Consider the following 21,598-nt stretch of genomic DNA (forward strand, 5'->3'; position numbering starts at 1 on the left):
AGAATGTACTAATAATCTAACGGTAAGCCACAGGGCCGGCAGAGCAACATTTTCTCAGCTGTGGCGTCATTTCTGCAACTGGTTGAGTTAGATTCAAATCAGGAGCACAGGGTAAATGGAGTTGAGGTACAGATCAGACATGGTTTAATTGAATGGTGGAACAGGCTGGAGGGGTTGAATGGCCTCCTCCTGTTCCTATGTCCAGTGGCTGTGAAGGCCCTTTCAGCCTGTCTGTACTGCAGCCTATAAATTACTGTTGCCTATTCATCTGGCATTCCTCTGTCTGCTATCGCCCTAATGCGGCTCCGTAGCACCTGTTGTTTTGGCCGGTTTTGAATGAAAAACGGTGTCCGTCTCCCCTCCCCCCACTTCCGCTGCGGTCCGTGTTGAACGGCATCTTGGTAAGGGCAATAGCGCGGGCGGTATGTGCGTGTGCTGGCAGTATGCAGGGGGGCAAGGAGCAGATGTCAGCAACTTAATCAAACAAACTTTTTCTGAAACTGAGTTCCATTATAAAAAAAAAAACTTTAATAACTACATAATTCAATTTCAATTTTGTTTGCCATATGTAACTAGTACAATGGAATGCTTACTCCCCGATCACTCCCACAATAAGTTGTGGGAGCTCACAGAGACACGTCGCTATTCTCCAGCGCCATGTTCAGAAAAGTCAATTCAATGGCATCCAATGGCAGTGGGAACGCGATGTCCCTCAGCCACTCCGTCACCGCGGCCTCCTCCTCACTGTTGCCGGCTCCACGATGTGGTGGCCTGCTTCTCCCGCTCACGGTCCGGCCTCTGGCCACCATGCCCGGCTCTCCCTCCTCCCAGTCGGACTGCGAGCTTCACGCCGAGGAGCTGCTGGCCGACGTGCTGTAGCGGGTCGTCGTAGCTGCTGCTGCTGCTGCGCTGCCTCCGCCCGACTCGCCGAACACATTGTCGAGATGTATAAGCTCCGGTCGCCGCGGCCTCCCCCTCACTGTCGCCGGTTCCACGGTCTGACGGCCTGGGGCCTGCTTCTCCCACTCACGGACCGGCCTCTTAAGGTACTGCTTGTGAGAAATTTGAACCTGCAGAAGCAATTTAGCCTGTTGGGAGCTGAAGCAAATTGTGGGTTAACTTCAAGTACTTGCCTTTTAATTTTCAAATTATAAAAAGCAAGATACAGTCATAATTACCCTCATCAAATGGCAAAACTGACCACTTTGGCCGATAGACACAGCTTATGTTTTTTTTAATGAACCTCTTATTTAAAAATATTTTTGAAAATGTCATTAAACTTGCCTGTCTTTCATTGTATTGAAATTCACAAATTGGTAAGTGTTTACTTATAGTAATTTTCAGAGATGCAGAACTTGACCCAAGACTGATACGTGAACAGGTGAGTTATGGAGAGCGCCATAACAGGAGACCAATTGTAACCCAAACATTGCCACAATGCATTCTTTCTACAGTATTCTGTTCAAGCATTGTTTCAAAAATAAGTTGGTGAACTGGGTAGAGAAGTTTTTAAAAAGGGTCTAAAGGTAGATTGTATTCTTTGAGGTTCTACTACAGCACTGACCGCATTAGTTGCTCAGTACTTTGTGTGTGGCGGATTTAGAATATGTAAACTTTGAATTCAAATAAACTTTCAAAAAAAGTGTGATTTTATATTTCATGGAGACGTCATATTTTAAACAATGAGTATTGACACCACTGTGTCGGCCAGTGAGTTGGCGGCGGGGCGAGGTGAGACTTGCAGCAGGACTTGTAGCAGTCTATGACAGCAAACAGAGTCTCTGAGCTACAAGAAACTGAACTCATGACCGAAACTACAGCAAAGTCTCCCGATTAAAAGCAGAGTTATTTCTCATAACAAAATGCAGTGAGTGGAGGATAGTTACATTCTGCAAATTCTGGGTGTTAAGTCAATCCCAGTTACTTACAGCAGTGCAGTTTCCAGGCGTGATTGACGGGGGAATCTTCATTCCCCCAATCATCTTCATTCTGGCCAGGAATAGTGGTGTCACTATATGCAGCCTATTATAAATATTTTGTACAGATGACACCATGCCTGGTGTAGTTATAAAGATTTCCCAGCTTGTACCCGAGACAAATTCAGCGGTCTTGCGATATGGACTTGGGTGCACTGATTACTCCCACCAAGTGTTCTGGGATCTGGGAGAAGTCCCATTGGCACACATTGACCCAAGCCATTTCAAAATCTTACCCCACACAATGTGGTGGATTTTAGCCATTGAGTCATCGGTGTAGCCATCAATGCAACGGCAATATAATGGGGACATTAGCCCTTCTGATCCTCATTCCTTGGAATGACAAGATCGTGGCTTTAAGCTCTGCAGTTATGATAAACCGGTGTAATATTTGTACTCTGGTACCTCCATACCCGTAACATTTTAAGCAATTTATGTTCAGGAATAAACTATAACTGGTAGTAAGGTTACACATTGGCACTGGTTATTATGTTACATTTGATGACTGTAATATACTGATCTTTTGATGGGAATTCTTTATGGAGTGAGCGCTCAAGTTATGAATGAGGAAGAATAAAGAAAAAAAAAAAAATCTGACAGGAAATGGAATGTAGAAATTACTTTTGGGATTTTTCCCCCTGAAAAATCTACCTGCATGTAGATACCCACCCCCAGCAGCAGTTGGACAATTTTGAGTGTTCAGTCTACTAACACTCCTAGATCTCTTTCAAATTCATTCTTGATTACTTTAAAACCATTCATGGAGTATGGTTGTTCATTTTTCCTTTCCACGTGGATTACTTTCCTGCATTAAATTTCAGCTGCCATTGTTTTGACCAGTTATATTTCTTGTCCGCCTCATATTTTGTAATTTGAACTTTGAATCTACTGCTCCTCCTAGTTTGGTATCTGCTGCAAATCTGACCAAATTGCACTGGAGTTTCTGAATCCATGTCGACGTGAATTAGAAACAGCAGTGGTACCAATACTGATCCCTGGATCAGCCACTCCGTACTGTTTCCCCCTCCCACCCACCCTGACATAACTCCTATAACAAGAATCCATTGATTTTTTTTTCCAAATCTTTTCATACATTTTTAAAAATATCTATTCCCAAGATGTATCCTGATTCACCAGAGCTTTGAGCTTAACTATTAGCTTTTGCTGTGGACCTTTGTCAATTCACTATTGAAAGTCTAGGTACATCACATTGCAAGGCCTTGGAAAGTCACTTCCTCAGAAAAGGTCAAGGAGTTTGGTTGCAGGATTTTCCCCATCCGAGTCCATGTTCATTGCTATTTACTAAGATATTAAATGGGCCAGAAATTCAGGTTGGAGGCTTCCCGCGGGTGCAAGCCCCCGACCTGCACTTCTCTGGAGCACCTGCCGTTGTGTTGTGGGGCCGTGTGGGATTCCGATCCTGGGCCTCCCCCAGCTGCCGGCGCGCAGTGCTCGATTATCCCAGGGGTGCAGTTAGTTCGAAGCGACCCTGGGATCACGTGGGCCATGGAGAGCCAATCGTAGCAGGGAATCTCTATTCATAGATTTGACAGGAAGACCTGTCAAATCTATGAATAGAGATCGGCCCCAAAACCTAACTAAAACTTCAAATAATTTTTATTTAATCACATTTTTAAAATAACTATAAATTACATAAAATAACTATTTTAAACTAATTTAAATTTTTGAAAAAATTAATTAGTTTTTAACTAAAAATAAACTTACCTTTCTTTAAAGTATTTAAAAATAATAAACCTGTGGAAAAAATGTTTTAATTTTACTTAATTCACCACTTACCTTATTAAAAGCAGGTCTTGCGACTGCTTTTTAGAAGCATAGCTGCTGGAGACTTACCCTCCTGGAGAAACCTGTTTATAAAAAAAAAACAGAAGTTCCAGGCGTGCGCGCTGCCTCTCCGGCGCACGCTTTCGACCTGTGAACCCCTTCTTTCAAGGGAACGGAAGTTCCGGTTTCCAGCGCATGCACGAAACCGGCACTTCGTTGACCCTACACGTGAGTACACAGCGCGTACTCACCCGTGGGGACCCGAATTTCTGGCCCATATATCGTACAGATAATCCTCAAGTTTACACCTGATAATCCATTCCATTATCTAACACAGGACTCGGGCAACTACAGACCCAGTAGTCGTACTTGTGTCTGTTTCCAACAAAAGAGTATTACCTCTGAGCTATAAAGTATTTTTGACTTCTCGGTCGTGAAGCAATGGACCAATTGGCAAGGCAGTCATGACACTGAAATAACAATCTGTTCGTGCCAGATATTTTGCTATTTGACGAATGAGACAAATGGTTTTGAGTGGTAACTCATGCTAATAAAATTGCTTTTAACACTGTGGTGTCGCATTTCACATTTTGGAGATGGTGGATAAGAGGCTGTTAATTTGGCAAAGGTGTGAGAAATATGTGGTTTGCTTGCTGCTTTTAATTGAAGAACAGATTAGTGACCGGGAATTGCAGTGTGTTTGGAGCTCCATAGAAGTTTCTTGATTAATGTAGTGTGAATCTTGTCATGCTTGCAACATGGTCAATTGTATATTCAAATATAGTTTGCTTACGTTTATCTGCAAATCAAATTTCATGACCATTAAGAGGTTAAAAACATAAAATATGGGAACTGGACTGAAACAGACTGTTATAAGGAGAAGACGGTTCTTTTATATTTTTTTTTAAGAGTAATGAAAGGCACAATGTTCCTGCTTTTTTCTCAGTTCTGACGAAGGGGTCTTCGACTTGAAACATTAACTCTGTTTCTCTTTCCACGGATGCTGCCTGGCCTGCTGAGTTCTTCCAGCATTTTCTGTTGTTATTTCGGATTTCCAGCATCCGCAGTATTTTGCTATCGTATTAATGTTTGATTTATTGTGAGTTTAAACATTTTGGGGAATTCCTTTAATTGGTCTGTTGCATGATAAGTCGAAGGAGTCTGTTTCTTGCTCTGCTGCAGTGCGCAATGAAGTGATGACAGACATCAAAAATTTGCTGAATTTGCACTTTGCTTAGTGAATCATCAGAAATGATTATCTCTCTGGAGGTAATTCTTTCCACAGGTATCAAGGGAGATGGAGCAAATGGAGTTGAGGTAAATCAGCCAGAGGCTGAATGTCTGTCTCCAGTTCCTGTGCTGACCCATTCCAAACTTTTGCTATGTTTGAATGTTCGGCTAGATTGTACTTTTAGTACTTGCTGAACTTTTCTGCTTCCCGTCACACTTTTTATTTGTAAATAAACCTGTAAGTAACTTTAAAACTCTAGTTTGTATGTAATGGCCAACAATTCAAAGACTGTTTGATAGCATAGCATAAAACCATATTAAACACAAGTTGGGTCGTGTTAATCCTCACAGTATAAGTCTCTGGCTATCAAAGGCACGGCTTCCAGATGGCAGAGAAAGTCTGATTATGGGAAACATTGAGATAGAATATGATACAATGGAAGCTAAAAGATTTATTTTGTCATGAAGTAAAATTGAATGTTAAAATGAGCAGTTGTGTATTATAATTCACCATAGTCTGTGATTTCTAATAGATACTTGAAAGGTGTTTACTGTTACCATTTATTTTGTATGTGTTGCTATTTTTTTTTACTATTCAGCTTTCTCTTTCCCCCCTTTTCTTGTTTCTATCTGATGCTTCCAACTGATCAGCTTGTGAGCTTACTATGTGTAAAATTAAACCTGTTCTTGATGCACCCTGTTTTTCTCAGTGACGAGGGTAAATAAGTGACTTGCTCCCATCTGACTGCTAGCGCATTCCTTGCACCAGCCACCAGGAGGTGCATGCGGGTTATTTGCTCTTCACTTGGTTTTTCCTCTGTTAGAAAGTATCTGGCTTTAAATGACTCTCTCCAGATCAAGGCTGAGATTTTCAATTTGCCATCTTTAGAACTGTGTCCCATCACTCTGTGGACTGACCTAATTCAATACTGCTTTGCTATGCATTACTTTACAGGTCTCCCCACCCGCACCCCCCCCCCCTCCCCCGCCCCAAGGTAGCTTAATAGATTTAGCAGAAGAGTGTTGAAGCTCTGGCCTGAGGATAAAGAGGTCAATTCCTGACTTTGAATGACTTTCCGATTCATCTGCCCTCAGTTGGAGAGGTTTGACTGTACTTGAGCAACACAGTTGATGAGAACCTGTGGCACCTGGGCAAGGCCATCTCCTTGTTGGCTGAGTCGCAATGAGAGTTGTTATGGAGACCAGCCTTCCACTGTAAAATGGCTGTGGGGGTTGGGGGAGGTGGGGGTTGGGGGAGGGGGGGTTGGGGCAGGGGAGGAGGGGGGAGGAGGAGGAGAGGAGGGGGGGTTGGGGCCGGGGAGGAGGGGGGCGGGGAGGAGGAGGAGAGAAGGGAGGGGGGGTTGGGGCGGGGGAGGAGGGGGGTTGGGGCGGAGGAGGGGGGGTTGGGGCGGGGGGGTTGGGGCGGGGGGGTGGAGGAGGGGGGTTGGGGAGGGGGGTTGGGGCAGGGGAGGGGGGTGGAGGAGGGGGGTTGGGGAGGGGGGTTGGGGCGGGGGAGGGGGGTTGGGGCAGGGGAGGGGGGTTGGGGCAGGGGAGGAGGGGGTGGGGGAGGAGGGGGGGTTGGGGCAGGGGAGGAGGAGAGCGGGGAGGGGGGGTTGGGGTAGGGGAGGAGGGGAGGGGGGGTTGGGGCGGGGGAGGAGGGGGGTTGGAGGCGGGGGGGGTTGGGGAAGGAGGGAGAGGAGGCGGGGAGGGGGGGTTGGGGTGGGGGAGGGGGGGTTGGGGTGGGGGAGGAGGAGGGGAGGGGAGGAGGGGGTGGGGGAGGAGGAGGGGGAGGGGAGGAGGGGGCGGGGGAGGAGGAGAGAGGGGAGGGGGGGTTGGGGCAGGGGAGGAGGAGAGAGGGGGGTGCAGAATATCAGCTGCAATTAGGGAAGGTAATAGAAGGATAAAGCAAAGCTGTCAATTTGAAATGTTCTCTGGATTATAAACTCATCAAAGTACTGCAAATGTTAGATTTTGGTATGTCAGAAATTTAGTTTCTCATCAACTAAATTTTTGATTTTTGTCTTTTTTAACCAATCAGAATTGCCTCTTCCTCAGTTCCTCGCAGTGAAGAGTGACAGCGAGGGACAATATGGGAACCTTTCCCAAATTGCAGAAAACCATGGACCACTGACCCGTGCAGTCCCATTAGTGAGCTCCCCTAGAGGCACAGACAGTGCAACAGGAAAAACGGTAAGAGTTCAAGTCTGTGAACACAAAGACAGGTTACTTTCAATACATTTACAAAATGCATCTAAATTTCTTCAGTAGTATACGTACTTCCAAGATCTTGCCATTTTAATAAAAAATAATAATTCTCGATGTGGGCGTCACTGGCAAGGCTAGCATTTATTACCTATCCCTAGTTGTCCTGATACAACTGAGTGGCTTGCGAGGCCAATTCAGAGGGCAGTTAAGAGTCAACCACGTTGGTATGGGAGTTACATATAGGCCAGACTGGTAAGGATGGCAGGTTTCCTTCCCTAAAGGATATTCTATAAGAAAGTACCCACAAATTCGATCCATGTGTTAATTTGAATATAACCTGATCTCCAGTGGGTTTGCCTTTGGTTATCTGGGACCTGGAGTCTGTGGTTGTGCTGTCGAGCATTGTCCCATCCAGGTGGCAGACACAGCAGGAGCCTGGGGACTACGGCACAGTGGGAGGAAGCCAGGAGGTGGAGTACAATCGGTGAGGTGGCAGGGGAATTGATGAGAGCAGGCGACAGAATTTTAAAATGAAAACTGTCTTGTTTTGCACACTTTGTACAAAAATAATAAATTGCAGGACAACGGAGTATTACAGTTTAAACTCTTTTAATGAAGCATCAGGTCTGTAAGCTTTCTCAATCAATACAGCACCGTGTGGACAAGATGGAGTTAGGACCCCTGGGTCTTCTAAACAATAGCAGTCCTTACAGATGCCTGCAGGCCAATGATAATTCAGTATGCAAATGTTACATCCCCTTTCTTTTAAAAGAAAAATATTATGCATTACTTTTGAACCTTTCTTCTACATAATGTTCTCAGCATCAACATATAAGTAAACTCAAAATTTAACTAGCACTGAAAACACCTCAACGTTTCAATAACGATGTACAGTTTTTTTTTTAGGGCAGCGATCCACCTACACCCTTTGACAGTTCAGAAGTTAAGGATAACTCTAGGCTTGACCTCTCGTCCCGACCTTGTGTGGTATGGAACTGAGCATGCTCCTGGAATCTGACGGATTCTCCATTGTGCAGCGGCGGCAGTAGTCTAGCTGACCTGTCATAGTATCTCTTTTGGTGTTGCTGTCTCTGTACACGTTTTGCATGCGCGATCTGCCAGGGCCTGTCTGGGATACGGTGAGGTATCATGGGCTCTTTGACATTTGATGGGCGGCGTTCTAGACAAATGGAACATTTTCCGACAATGTCCTCAATGTGTTTGCACATTCCGGGCCAAAACATAATGTCACGTGCTCTTTGTTTGCATTTTTCCATGCCCATATGTCCAGCATGAATTTTTGTCAACATCTCTTCTCTGAGACTGGTAGGAATGATGATTTTCTCCCCTTTGAAGATGATTCCGTTGATTTGTGACAGTTCGTCTCTGTAGTTCCAGAATTCAAATATGCTCTGAGGGCATTTCCTCCTTTCCTCAGGCCATCCTTCATGTATGACTTTGCTCAGCAGTGTGAGTTGTGCATCTTTCTCTGTTTCTGCTCAGACCTCCTTCAGTTTTGAGTCACTCACAGGTAAGCTGTTGTACACCATGTGCACCTGCACATCCATGCCTTCACTGAGGCTGCTGTCCTGGTAGCTAAGAGACTTTCTGGAGAGCGTGTCTGCGACAGGAATGTCTTTGCCTGGACGGTGAATGATTGTGAAGTCTTACTTCTGCAGCTGAAGGTTCATTCTCTGTAGCCTTGGTGGGGCTGCGGCTAGTGGTTTCCTCGTGATTGACTCGAGGGGCTTGTGGTCGGATTCCACAATGACTTGTCGGCCATAGACGTATTGGTGGAAACGCTTACATCCAAACAGAATTGCATATAGCTCTTTCTCGATTTGAGCATAGTTGATTTCACTGTCTGAGAGAGATCTGGAAGTGTAGCCGATGGGTTTTCCTTCTTGCAGTAATACTGCACCTAGTCCATACTTTGATGCGTCCACTTGCAGTCTGAGCTCTTTGTTGGGGTCGAAGTAGGCAAGAACTGGTCCTGGTTCTCTGGTGATTAGGTCTTTCATTTTCTGAAATGCTATGTCATGTTGTTTGTCCCACAGGAACTCATTGGATTGTTTGAGCAACTGGCACATGGGTGCGTTGATTTCGGAGAGGCTCGGGGCAAACTTGGCTAAGTAGTTAACCATGCCTAGTACTGTGTCTCTAGCTCTGCGTGGTTCTTCGGCGGCTCCATCTTCTTGATGGCGGAGATTTTCTCTGGATCCGGCTTAACGCCATCAGTTGAGAGGCGATGCCCGAAATAACTGATCTCGGTGGATCCAATTATGCTTTTCTCGGGGTTGAGCCGGATACCTTTCTCCCGTGATCTTTGTAGCATCGCACGGAGGTTCCTGTCATGTTCCTCTCTATTCCTGCCATAGATGAGGATGTCATCTACGATTGCAACTACTCCGTCGAGGCCTTCATAGGTTTCGTCGATCTTCCGCTGGAATTCATCCTGAGCTGAGCTAAGACCAAATGGTAAACGCAGAAATCGGTAGCGTCCAAATGGTGTGTTGAACGTTGTTAGCTTAGATGACTCTTCCGTGAGCTTGATATTCCAGTATCCTGATCGTGCGTCCATTACACTGAAGTAACGTGCTCCCACTAGCTTGGGTGTGATGTCATCTAGCATTGGTAGAGGGTAGTGAGGGCGTTTGATAGCCTTGTTCAAATCTCTGGAGCCGAGACAGACTCTAAGCTTGCCTGTACGTGGTTTCTCAACCACTACTAACGCGTTGACCCACTCTGTCGGTTCTGTTTCCCGGACGATGATTTCTGTATTCTCCATGTTCTGCAGCTCCTCCTTCAGGCGACTATGTAGAGCAAGGGGTATCCTTCTCGGTGGGCAAACCACAGGGATAGCTGCTGGTTCAAGGTGAATAGTGCATTCACCTGGGAATAGTCCGATTCCTTTGAAAACGTCAGCAAACTCCTCCATGACTCTCTGTCTGCTTCTCAACTGGTGCTGTCAATGATAGCACTAGCTTGACGAGGTCCATGTCTAAACATGCCTTTAGACCTAGCACTGGAGGTGCTTGAGTGTCAATAATGTAAAAGTTCAACATGATGTCGCTTTCTTTGTACTTGCATTTCATCATGCATGTGCCTTTTACATTGAGCTGCTCACCCCCATAGCTGGTCAGTCTGCGTGAGGTGGGCTGTAGCTCACACTCATCCTTCAAGCTGTGATACTCACTCAGAGGAATTACATTAACCTGAGATCCAGTGTCTAGTTTAAACTTAAGCTCTTTGCCCTGTTTTCCTATCTCAATATCGGCAAAAGCTTGCTCAGTCTCTGAAATCTGTTTTTTCTGTGACACAGAATCAATAAACAGTTCCTCTGCATTTGGCTCTCTATCTGACATTTGGCTGTCACTCACTGTGTGTACTGCTTTTCCGAAAACAGTCCTGCAAACTTTAGCAAAGTGGTTCCGTTTACCACATTTAGTACATTGCCTTCCTTTGGCAGGGCATTGCACCTTTTCTCCATGCCAGTTGTTTCCACAATATCCACAGTTTTTGAAGTGTTTTATGTCTGTGTCGCCCATTTTTCAACTGTCTCTGTTCTTTCTGTTCTGAAACACGCTCTCTGGGCGTTGTTCTTTGGTGTGTGTCTATTAACTGCGTGCACTGTCTGTTCACTTGAGCTGCTTGTGGTGCCGGTTATGGTTTTCAACTGTGCTTGGGCTATCTCGTGCGATCTAGCTAAGTCCATAGCTTTGTCCAGCGTTAGCCCGGACCCAACATTCAAAAGTTTCTCTCTCACTTTAGCTGAATGTATTCCAAACACGATGCGGTCTCTGACCATCTCATCTTTATCTGCATATACACAGTCTTTTACCAGTAGTTTTAACTCAGTCACGAACTGTTCAAATGACTCACTAGCTCCTTGTACTTTCTCCTGAAACTTGTACCTAGCGAATATCGTATTTGTCTTGGGCATCACATATGATTCAAAACGGTCAAAATAACGTTTCAGTACCTTTGCTTCATCTGCGGTGAGAGACCATGTGTTAAAAATGTGTCTCCCTTTTTCTCCGATCCACAGGAGTAGGTAGCTGCATCTTTTTTCCTCCTTTTCTTTTCAGTGGACCCGAGAACATTCATTCCACGTGTTGCTTGAACTTGCACCATTCTCTAGGTAAGTTCAAGGAGTTCCAATTCATTCGAGGTAAGGGAGCTCCAACGATGTCCATTTCAAATCCCTGTTCTGACACCATGTCTTGTTTTGCACACTTTGTACAAAAATAATAAATTGCAGGACAACGGAGTATTACAGTTTAAACTCTTTTAATGAAGCATCAGGTCTGTAAGCTTTCTCAATCAATACAGCACCGTGTGGACAAGATGGAGTTAGGACCCCTGGGTCTTCTAAACAATAGCAGTCCTTACAGATGCCTGCAGGCCAATGACAACTCGGCATGTGATCACGTGAATATAATAGGTATTCCTTACAGATGCCTGTGGCCCAGTGATAATTCAGTATGCAAATGTTACAAAAACCACCAGGCCTCAAGAAAAACAGGTTACCTGTTTAATTGTTTAATGTATACATAGGAACAGGAGTAGGCCATTCAATTAGATCATGCCTGATCTGTATCTTAATTCCATCTACCCACCTTAGTTCCGTATCCCTTAATACCCTTGCCGAACAAAACTCTATCAATCTCAGTTTTGAAATTTTCAATTGACCCTCAGTCTCAGCAGCTTTTTAGGGGCGAGTTTGAGATTTCCACTACCCTTTGTGTGAAGATGTGTTTCCAGACAACACCCCTGAATGGCCCAGCTCTAATTTTAAGGTTATGCCCCCTTTTTCTGGACTCCCCCACCAGAGCAAATAGTTGCACTCTCTCTACCCTATCAAATCCTTTACTCATCTTGAACACCTCAATTGGATTACCCCTTAATCTTTTATACATCAGGGAATATGAGTCTCGTCTATGCAACCTGCCCTCATAATTTAACCCTTAGCCCTGGTGTCATTCTGATGAATCATCTCTGCACTCCCTCCAAGGCCAATATATCCTCCCATTGTGCCGTAGTCCCCAGGCCCCTGCCGTGTCTGCCACCTGGTTCAGGATGGGACAACGTTCGACAGCACAACCATACTCCAGCTCCCAGATACCTGAAGGCAAACCCACTGGAGATCAGGTTATATTCAAATTTACACATGGATCGAATTTATGGGTACTTATAGAATATCCTTTAGGGAAGGAAATCTGCTGTCCTTATCCAGTCTTGCCGATATGTAACTCCTACACCAGTGCGGTTGATTCCTAACGGCCCTGTAGCCAGGGGTAGGGTGAAAGATGATTAGCAGCTGATCTGAAATGTAAAAAAAAAATCCTGGTTCTGATTTCATGTTATACTACCATGCATCTGAATCAGCCCAAGTGTAGTGTACTTTAGAAATCCAATTTTGACCAATTATGTCACTGATTCATTTTTTGAAATTCAGTAGAACTGTGGCAATACATTTGTGAAATATTTTATTTATATATCATCTGTGAGTTTTTGCAATATGAGAACCTTACTAAATATCACAGTAACCTTTATTCCAACCTACTTAAAATATGTATTTTTTTAAAATAAATGTTTTGGCTTACATTGTTGGTATTGCTAATCAAAAATGTATTTTATTTCCAACGAATAGACCATTGCAGTTAAATTGAATTGCAGGTTGAAACTTTGAAGGGTGGCAAGTAGGTGGGATGCAACTTGCACCTTTTTACATTAAAAAATATCAACAAAAAAAATAGGTTTATGAATGAGGAACAGCCAGCTACAAAAAATAATGCAACGGGTCCCTTCACAATCGGGAATAGTTTGACCTCCATTAGAGTTAGGCCCAATGAATCCAGATCATTATTTCAAATTGTGCAAAGGAAGTAGGGCCAGAGAACACGAGTAGAAACTGGTGAGAAGTAAATTCAGAGCTGATATCAGGGAAAAAAACTCTTCTACTCAGAGTGAGAAATGTTTGGAATAACTTACCAAGCAGGTTAATAGAGGCGGAAACACTAGAATTATTCAATATATAATGAGATTCCCTGATTTGGGAGATAATCCAGTAGATGTAATTTAAGAGACAACGAAACTACTGAAGGTATAAAATGTGCAGTGTCACTGACCCTTATTCCAGCTTTGCGACCGATCGATTTGTCTGCTCCATGCTCCCAGATAGATCGGAGCAAGAACTCAGCAAGAATTGCTGATTAGTTGAGGACATAGCAAAAAATGGATGGAAATACAAAATATGGCCTCACTTGCATGGACATATTAATGCAGCGTTTCCCGACGAGCACCTTGTGCTGAACCCCATACCTTACTTTGTGAAATAGCTGTTTCTTAGCAGCTGTAGAGCAGCACGCCCCCTCGGATGTGGGGAAGAGAGATGTGGGTTGTACTATTGGAAGAAATTTCAGAAATAGGAAGTACAAGAGGTCAAGAAAATTGAAATACTTGATTCTACATTAACCTCCTCCCCAAGGATTCAGGTCACTCAGTTCATTACACCACTTGAGTGTGTTCAATATGCAACTTCCTTAGAAATGGTATAAGAAACCACTTTATTAAACAGGGAGATTCGGCTACTCTAAAAGCACGGGACCCTGGGAAGTCACCAACCTTGGGACTGCCAGAGGGACAAACATCTGCCAATCTAATTTGAAATAGTAACTTCAACTCTTCACTCTTGAGCTACTTAGCGATGTACGAGGACACTCCTGTCAGTGGCGCCGTGGAGTGATCTATTGGTTGAAGCAGACCCAACATGGGGGTTTCAAACAATAAAACAGGCCTTTGTATGGAATAGCAAATAAAGTAACGGTGAATCTATTATTTTTTTAAATAAAAAAATTAGGTGTACTTTGAACAAAAAATACTCCCCTTAGACTTTCCTTCGCCTTCAATTAAAGGCCTAGATCTCTGTTTTTTGTTGATAGTGCAGACTTCTGTTCATTGATATTTTTAAACTGGATTGTGACTGGTGATAGAATCAAACTTAAGAGCTCCAGCGATGCCTCAGCTCAGTGGGTAAATGCACTGTGTGGTATGCTGTTGAGCCATACAATGCAGAAAGTTCCCAGGTTTGGTCCCTGGTTTCTGGTGAGTCGGCTGAACTCGACCTAGGGCTCCAGTGCGACTGCGACAGCCGGCTTCAACTTTCCAGGGCTAGGGAGGGGAAAATTTAGGATAGGATTCACTCCTGATTTTTCTCCAGCTAGGAAGTGCTTGTCTGGTGAAGACTGGATTAACCTCGCTGTCAATTAGCTCAGCAAAGCTCACTGTCTAGACTGAGACGTGAAGAATGGCTAGTTGCCTGGCATACTTGGAGGTTTCCAGAGAGCAAGAAAGCAGCTCTACAGACGCCTGAAGGCCGAGGTCCCACAAAAAACTTGCGACCTAAAGAACAGATGGTGGGTGGAGAAAGCGCAGGAGATCCAGCAGCTAGCCGACAACCACGACACGCATGGATTCTTTAGCGCAGTCAAGACCATCTATGGCCCAAGCACCCAAGGCCCTACCCCACTGTGGGTCAAGAATGGAGAGGTACTCCTCAAGGACAGAGAGGCGGTCAGTGCCCGCTGGAAGGAGCACTTCGAAGATCTCCTTAACCACGACTCTGTCTTCGACACGAGTGTCCTCAACTCCATCCCACAGCATGCTACCCACCACCATTTCAGCACAACCCCAGCCCGGCATGAGGTTGAAAAGGCCATCTGACAACTGAAGAACAACAAGGCCTCGGGAGCAGATGGACTCCCTGCCGAGGCACTAAAGCATGGCGGAGAAGCATTACTGGCGCGAATTCATGAACTCATTTCTCTTATCTGGAAGGAAGAGAGCATGCCAGGGGATCTCGGAGACGCTGTAATTGTGACCATGTTCAAGAAAGGTAATGTGGTGTATGTAACCTGTACCACCTTAAGAGACTACCTTAAGAGATGGACTACTTTCTCTTGGCTACTGTATATTGTAGTACCGGTGGTGACCACACCGGTATATAAACTCTGTGTAGTAATTTGCTAAGCAGTTCAGCCCTGACCTTCGATTAGTAAAGACCTGTTTAAGTTATTCTTGTTGTCTGTGTCCAGTGATTTAGAATAAGCATATCTGGGACACACAGACTCAACAGTGGCGACGAGTCCGATCTTACCCTGCGGCAGTTTTGCATCCAAGGCAGCTTCGTCCTCAGAACGGGCGTCGAGAAGAGGCATCCGCCCTCATCAGCCTGCTGAGCACCGCATCGCACGGGAGGCATCGAGAACCCGGGTTGAAATTACTGACCACGAAGTCCTCCATCAGCGACAGGCAGTGATCATCCTTCTACCACGGTGGTGGGTAAGCCGATCTAGCGACACGGGCAGAAAGTCGGCCGCGTTGTCAGTGGAGAAGGGGAGGGAAACCGGAGGAAAAAGGGCGGAGAACTCGACCGCAGCCGGTGAAAAGGGCCGGGCTGCAATCGGGGCCGAGAGGCGCAGCGACAAGGGCAGCGTTAATGCCACGAGAACGGCGGAGAACTCGACCGCAGCCGGTGAAAAGGGCCGGGCTGCAATCGGGGCTGAAAGGCGCAGCAACAAGGGAAGCGTTAATGCCCACGAGAACCACGGGGGAACAAAAGCAGCGTCGGGGAAATTAAGAACCGCTGGGAGGCGAGAACGGCAACAGCGCGGTAATCGCCATTGTAGCCAGCGGGGGAAGAAGACCAGCGCGGGAAGCCGCCATTGTAGTCGGCGGGGGAAGAAGACAAGCGCGGGAAAAGCCGCCAAGCGCGGGAAGCCGCCATTTTAGTAGGTGGGGGAAGAAGACAAGTGCGGGAAGCTGCCATTTTGGGAAAATAAAATATTTAAAGAAACTCTCAAGGATGCCTAAACACGGTAACATCACTGCTTTTGATAGCGATGTTGAAGATTGGGCCACGTATGTAGAACACATTGGAGTTTATTGTACAGCAAATGAGGTACCAGATGATAAGAAAGCAATAACCTTATTAAACTCAATGGGTGCGAAGACGTACGGGTTATTGAGGCACCTTGTAACACCAGATAAACCGGCGGATCAGACTTTCGCGAATATTGTTACTATCCTGCAAGAACATTTAAACCCCACGCCGCTGCTGATAGCGGAACGATTTAAATTTTACAGAAGAACGCAGCTGAAAGGGGAAAGCAACGCTGAATTCTTAATTGAACTGCGCAAGCTATCAAAGTACTGTCAGTTTGGTACAGGACTAGCAGATGCTCTGAGAGATAAATTCATGTGTGGATTATTAAAAGAAGGAACACAAAAGCGACTGCTAGAGGAAAAGGACCTTACGCTTGATAAAGCTGTCACCATTGCAGCATCGCACGAGGCCGCAGCAAGAGGCACCGCGGAAATGCAGCTAAGGTCATCGGAACTCGGCACCAATCAAATGGCATTGGGTGCAGTAAAGTGTTATCATTGCGGAAGGACAACGCACGATCAGAACCAGTGCTGGTTCAAAAATCAGGAATGCAGAAAATGTGGCAAGCTCGGTCACATAGCTCTAAAGTATGCCGGTCAGGAAAGAAGACCAGCAACAAAAAGTCACCGCAGGAAAAGTGCAAAAAGGTACACAAGGTGACTGAGAACAGTTCGGATGAACAGAAGACGGATTCAGACTCCAGCAGTAAGGAACTGGGTTGTCTAAGAATACATAATGTGGGTAACACAGCAGACCACCAAACTATCTGGGTCACACTTCAGATAGCAGGAGTCCAAGTGAAGATGGAATTGGACACTGGATCAGCATTGACGGTCATGAATAAGCAAGATTACAAAAGGTTATTTCCACACATTCCCCTAAGGGATACGGAGATTGTATTGAAAACATACACGGGGCAAAGAGTATACCCCATCGGAAAGATAAAAGTAAAGGTGGTCCACAAGGGTAAAGAAAGCAAAGGAATGGACTTGTATGTGTTACCTGAGGGAGATCCACCACTACTGGGACGGGAATGGATCAGGAGAATAAATATGGACTGGCATTCCTTAAAAGCACTAATTGTAGATTCCGGTAAAAAGGACGATGTCAAACCTAAACGACTGTCCAGAATATTGGACGATGCTAAAGAGGCGTTCCAGCAGGGACTGGGAACACTGAAAGGAATTATGGCAAACATCAAGGTTGAAGAACATGCAAACCTGAAATTTTTCAAAGCTAGACCGGTACCTTATGCGATACGACCTGCTGTGGAAGCTGAGCTGGAAGGACTAGAACGTTCCGGAGTACTGTCAAAGGTGGACTGGAGTGAATGGGCCACGCCCATTGTTCCCGTCATGAAGCGTTCATCGAGTAACAAGCCGGGGGAACCGGGGAAAGTTCGCATCTGTGGCGATTTCAAGATCACTGTTAATCCGGTGCTTCACACGGTGCAATATCCGCTTCCACGGATTGAGGATATCTTCGCTTCGTTGTCTGGCGGGAAACACTTCACCAAGATAGACCTGGCGCAGGCGTACTTACAGATGGAAGTTGATGAAGCGTCACGCCAGTATCTCACGATCAACACGCATAAGGGCTTATATCAGTATAATAGACTGGTTTTTGGAGTGGCATCGGCTCCAGCGATTTGGCAAAGGGCCATGGAGCAGGTATTACAGGGAATTCCAGGCACACAATGCTACCTGGATGACATTCTGATTACAGGAGATGATGATGAGGAACAGCTTGCAAATTTGGAACAGGTGCTCACCAGATTGAAAGAATATGGACTTCGAGTTAATCCCCAGAAATGTGAGTTCTTTCAGAAGCAAATCTCGTACTGTGGTCACGTCATTGACCAGGAGGGGCTTCACAAGTCACCTGACAAGATCGAAGCTGTTGTGAAGGCTCCCGCTCCGGAAAATGTATCCCAGTTGAGGTCGTTCCTAGGGTTGATTAACTATTACCATAAGTTTCTGCCAAATTTATCCACGGTGCTACACCCGCTGAACGCTCTTTTGCAGAAGGGAGTGCCATGGAAGTGGAGCGAGGACTGTAAGCGGGCCTTTCACAAAAGCAAGGCATTGATCACCTCTAAGGAAGTGTTGGCTCACTTTAACCCAACGCTGCCTATTCATTTAGCTTGTGATGCTTCTCCAAATGGTATTAGGGCAGTGCTCTCGCATAAGTTGCCAAATGGCTTGGAAAGACCAGTCGCATTCGCATCCAGATCATTGACCCCCGCTGAGCGCAACTATGCTCAGATAGATAGGGAGGCTCTCAGCCTTGTGTGGGGAGTAAGAAAATTTAATCATTACCTGCAAGGGCAAAAGTTTACGCTGCTGACAGACCACCAGCCGTTGGTTTCCATTTTTAACCCTAAGAAGGGTGTTTCGGTGATGACAGCGCAGAGGCTCCAGAGGTGGTCCCTTTTCCTAGGGGCACATCAATATCAGATCGAATTCAAAGGTACAAAGCAACATGGTAATGCTGATGGGCTGTCGCGCCTGCCACTACCTACAGCGGAAGAGGCACCGACAGTTGACCCTGTTGAGTTATTTCACTTGACCATCATCGAATGTTTACCAGTCACCAATGCAAGTATTGAGAGAGAAACCAGGAACGACCCGACACTGTCTCGGGTCTACGAATTGACAGTGAAGGGATGGCCAGCTCATGGAGAACCACTGTTACCGGCATTCTCAGCCAGACGAGAACAGCTGTCCGTCTGTCAAGGAACATTGATGTATGGAACAAGGGTGATTATTCCTCCTAAATTAAGGGAGAGAGTTCTAAAGGAACTGCATGAAGGTCATCTGGGGGGATTCAAGATGAAAAGCCTTGCTAGGGCTTATGTGTGGTGGCCAGGCATCGACCAACAAATAGAGGATCTGACTAAAAGCTGCTCAGGGTGCCAAAAAGTTCAAAATGCACCTCCAATTGCACCGCTGCATCCATGGGAATGGCCTTCAACCCCATGGCAACGTGTACATATTGACTTCGCAGGTCCATTCATGGACTCCATGTTTTTAATTGCGGTAGACGCACATTCTAAATGGCCAGAAGTGATTAAGATGGCGACCACTATCTCGGAAAAGACGATCGCAGTTCTAAGAATGATATTCGCAAGAAATGGATTGCCAGAACAAATATGTTCAGACAACGGACCGCAGTTCGTGTCAGAAGAATTCCAGAAATTCATGAAGAATGGGGTGAAACATTATACCTCTGCCCCATATCATCCGGCTACAAATGTGTTGGCCGAGAGATTTGTACAAACATTCAAAAAGGCGATAAAGGCCATGAGCGAAGACCAGATTCCACTACAACACAAGGTGGACAATTTCCTAATGGCATATCGAAACGCCACTCATGCAGTGACAAATCAAAGCCCTGCCATGATGTTCTATAACAGGAGGTTGCGGTCCAGGTTGGACTTGTTAAAACCAAATGTGCGGAGGGAAGTCGAAAACAAACAGTTCCAGCATATAAATAACAAGACCACTCGGAGTTTCGAAATAGGACAACCAGTGTTAGCCCGGGACTATAAGAATGAGAAATGGCAATCTGGAACAATTCGTGCCAGACAAGGACCCCTGATGCACACGGTAGATATTGGTGAAAACGTAATACGATGTCATGCTGACCAACTTGTAGAATCGAGAACAAAGGTCGAACCCATGACTACGACAGAGACACCAGTGGAAGAAGTTAGTGAACCTGAAGCATCTACCTCAGACGCCAAGGTATCTGATGATGTCCAACCATAAGAGATCAACTAGATGAGTCACCCCAGCAACGAGAATCAGAGACCCCTGAAAGGCGTTATCCAACTCGGATCAGGAGGCCTCCCCAGAGACTGAATCTTTGAACAGTTTTGCACGAAGTTGTATATATGTTATCCATGTTATGTTTAAATTGGGATGTACACTGTTAAGCTAAAAAGGGAGGAATTGTGGTGTATGTAACCTGTACCACCTTAAGAGACTACCTTAAGAGATGGACTACTTTCTCTTGGCTACTGTATATTATAGTACCGGTGGTGACCACACCGGTATATAAACTCTAGTAATTTGCTAAGCAGTTCAGCCCTGACCTTCGATTAGTAAAGACCTGTTTAAGTTATTCTTGTTGTCTGTGTCCAGTGATTTAGAATAAGCATATCTGGGACACTCAGACTCAACAGGTAACAAGTCCGATTGTGGTAATTATAGAGGAGTTTCCCTGCTGTCTGCCACAGGAAAAGTCATTGCAAGAATCCCCCTCAATCGCCTTCTCCCAGTGGCCAAAAAGCTCCTCCCAGAGTCGCAATGTGGATTCCGCCCACTAAGGGGCACAATGGACATGATCTTCACCGCACGTCAATTACAAGAGAAATGCAGGGAACAGCACCAACCGCTGTACATGGCCTTCTTTGATCTCACAAAGGCCTTCGACACTGTCAACCGTGAGGGATTATGGAGTGTCTTCCTCAAATTCGGCTGCCCTCAAAAGTTTGTCACTATCCTCCGCCTGCTTCACGATGACATGCAAGCCATGATCCTGACCAACGGTTCCACCACAGACCCAATTCACTTACAACCTTGCTTGACCCCGGTTCGTGTCATCGCACCAACGCTCTTCTCAATCTGCCTTGCTGCAATGCTCTATCTCGCCCTCAGAAAGCTCCCCACTGGAGTGGAGCTAATTTACAGAACAAACGGGAAACTGTTCAACCTCCATCGCCTCCTGTCCAGATCCAAGGTTGTCCCATCCTCTGTCATCGAATTACAGTATGCAGACGATGCTTGCGTCTGCGCTCACTCGGAGGTCGCACTCCAAACCATCGTCAACACCTTCACCGAAACGTACGAGAGCATGGGCCTTACACTAAACATCCGTAAGACAAAGGCCCTCTACCAACCTGCCCCCGCCACACAGTACTGCCCCCCCGATTATCAAAATCCACGACAAGGCCTTGGACAACATGGACCACTTTCCATACCTTGGGAGCCTACTGTCAACAAGGGCAGACGTCAACGACTAAGTCCAACACCGCCTTCAGTGTGCCAGTGCAGCCTTTGGTTGCCTGAGGAAGAGAGTGTTTGAAGACCAGGACCTCAAACCTGGCACTAAGCTCATGGTCTACAGAGCAGCAGTGATACCTGCCCTGCTGTATGCCTCCGAGACATGGACCATGTACAGCAGGCACCTCAAAGCACTGGAGAGGTGCCACCAACGCTGCCTCCGCAAGATCCTGCAAATCCATTGGCAGGGTAGGCGCACCAACGTCAGTGTTCTTGCTCAGGCCAACATCCCCAGCATCGAAGCTTTGACCACGCTCGATCAGCTCCGATGGTCACATCGTCCGCATGCCCGATACGAGACGCCCAAAACAAGCGCTCTACTCGGAGCTCCGGCACGGCAAGAGAGCCCCAGGTGGGCAGAGGAAATGCTTCAAGGACACCCTCAAAGC

General features: G+C 45.9%; 1 protein-coding gene across 3 annotated transcripts in view; it reads left to right on the top strand.

The window, feature by feature from the left end:
* reps2 (RALBP1 associated Eps domain containing 2) overlaps positions 1 to 21,598 on the top strand; it is a 324,931-nt gene that overhangs the window by 140,758 nt on the left and 162,575 nt on the right. For all 3 annotated transcript variants that reach the window (XM_086006315.1, XM_086006317.1, XM_086006316.1), the window contains exon 3: positions 7,030 to 7,181. In XM_086006315.1, the coding sequence (XP_085862441.1) occupies positions 7,030 to 7,181 (152 nt within the window). The remainder of the gene's footprint in view (positions 1 to 7,029; positions 7,182 to 21,598) is intronic.

The sequence above is a fragment of the Somniosus microcephalus genome, chromosome 14 (assembly GCF_052327205.1).
Source record: "Somniosus microcephalus isolate GS21.2 chromosome 14, FLI_Smic_1.0, whole genome shotgun sequence".
Lineage (NCBI taxonomy): Eukaryota > Metazoa > Chordata > Chondrichthyes > Squaliformes > Somniosidae > Somniosus > Somniosus microcephalus.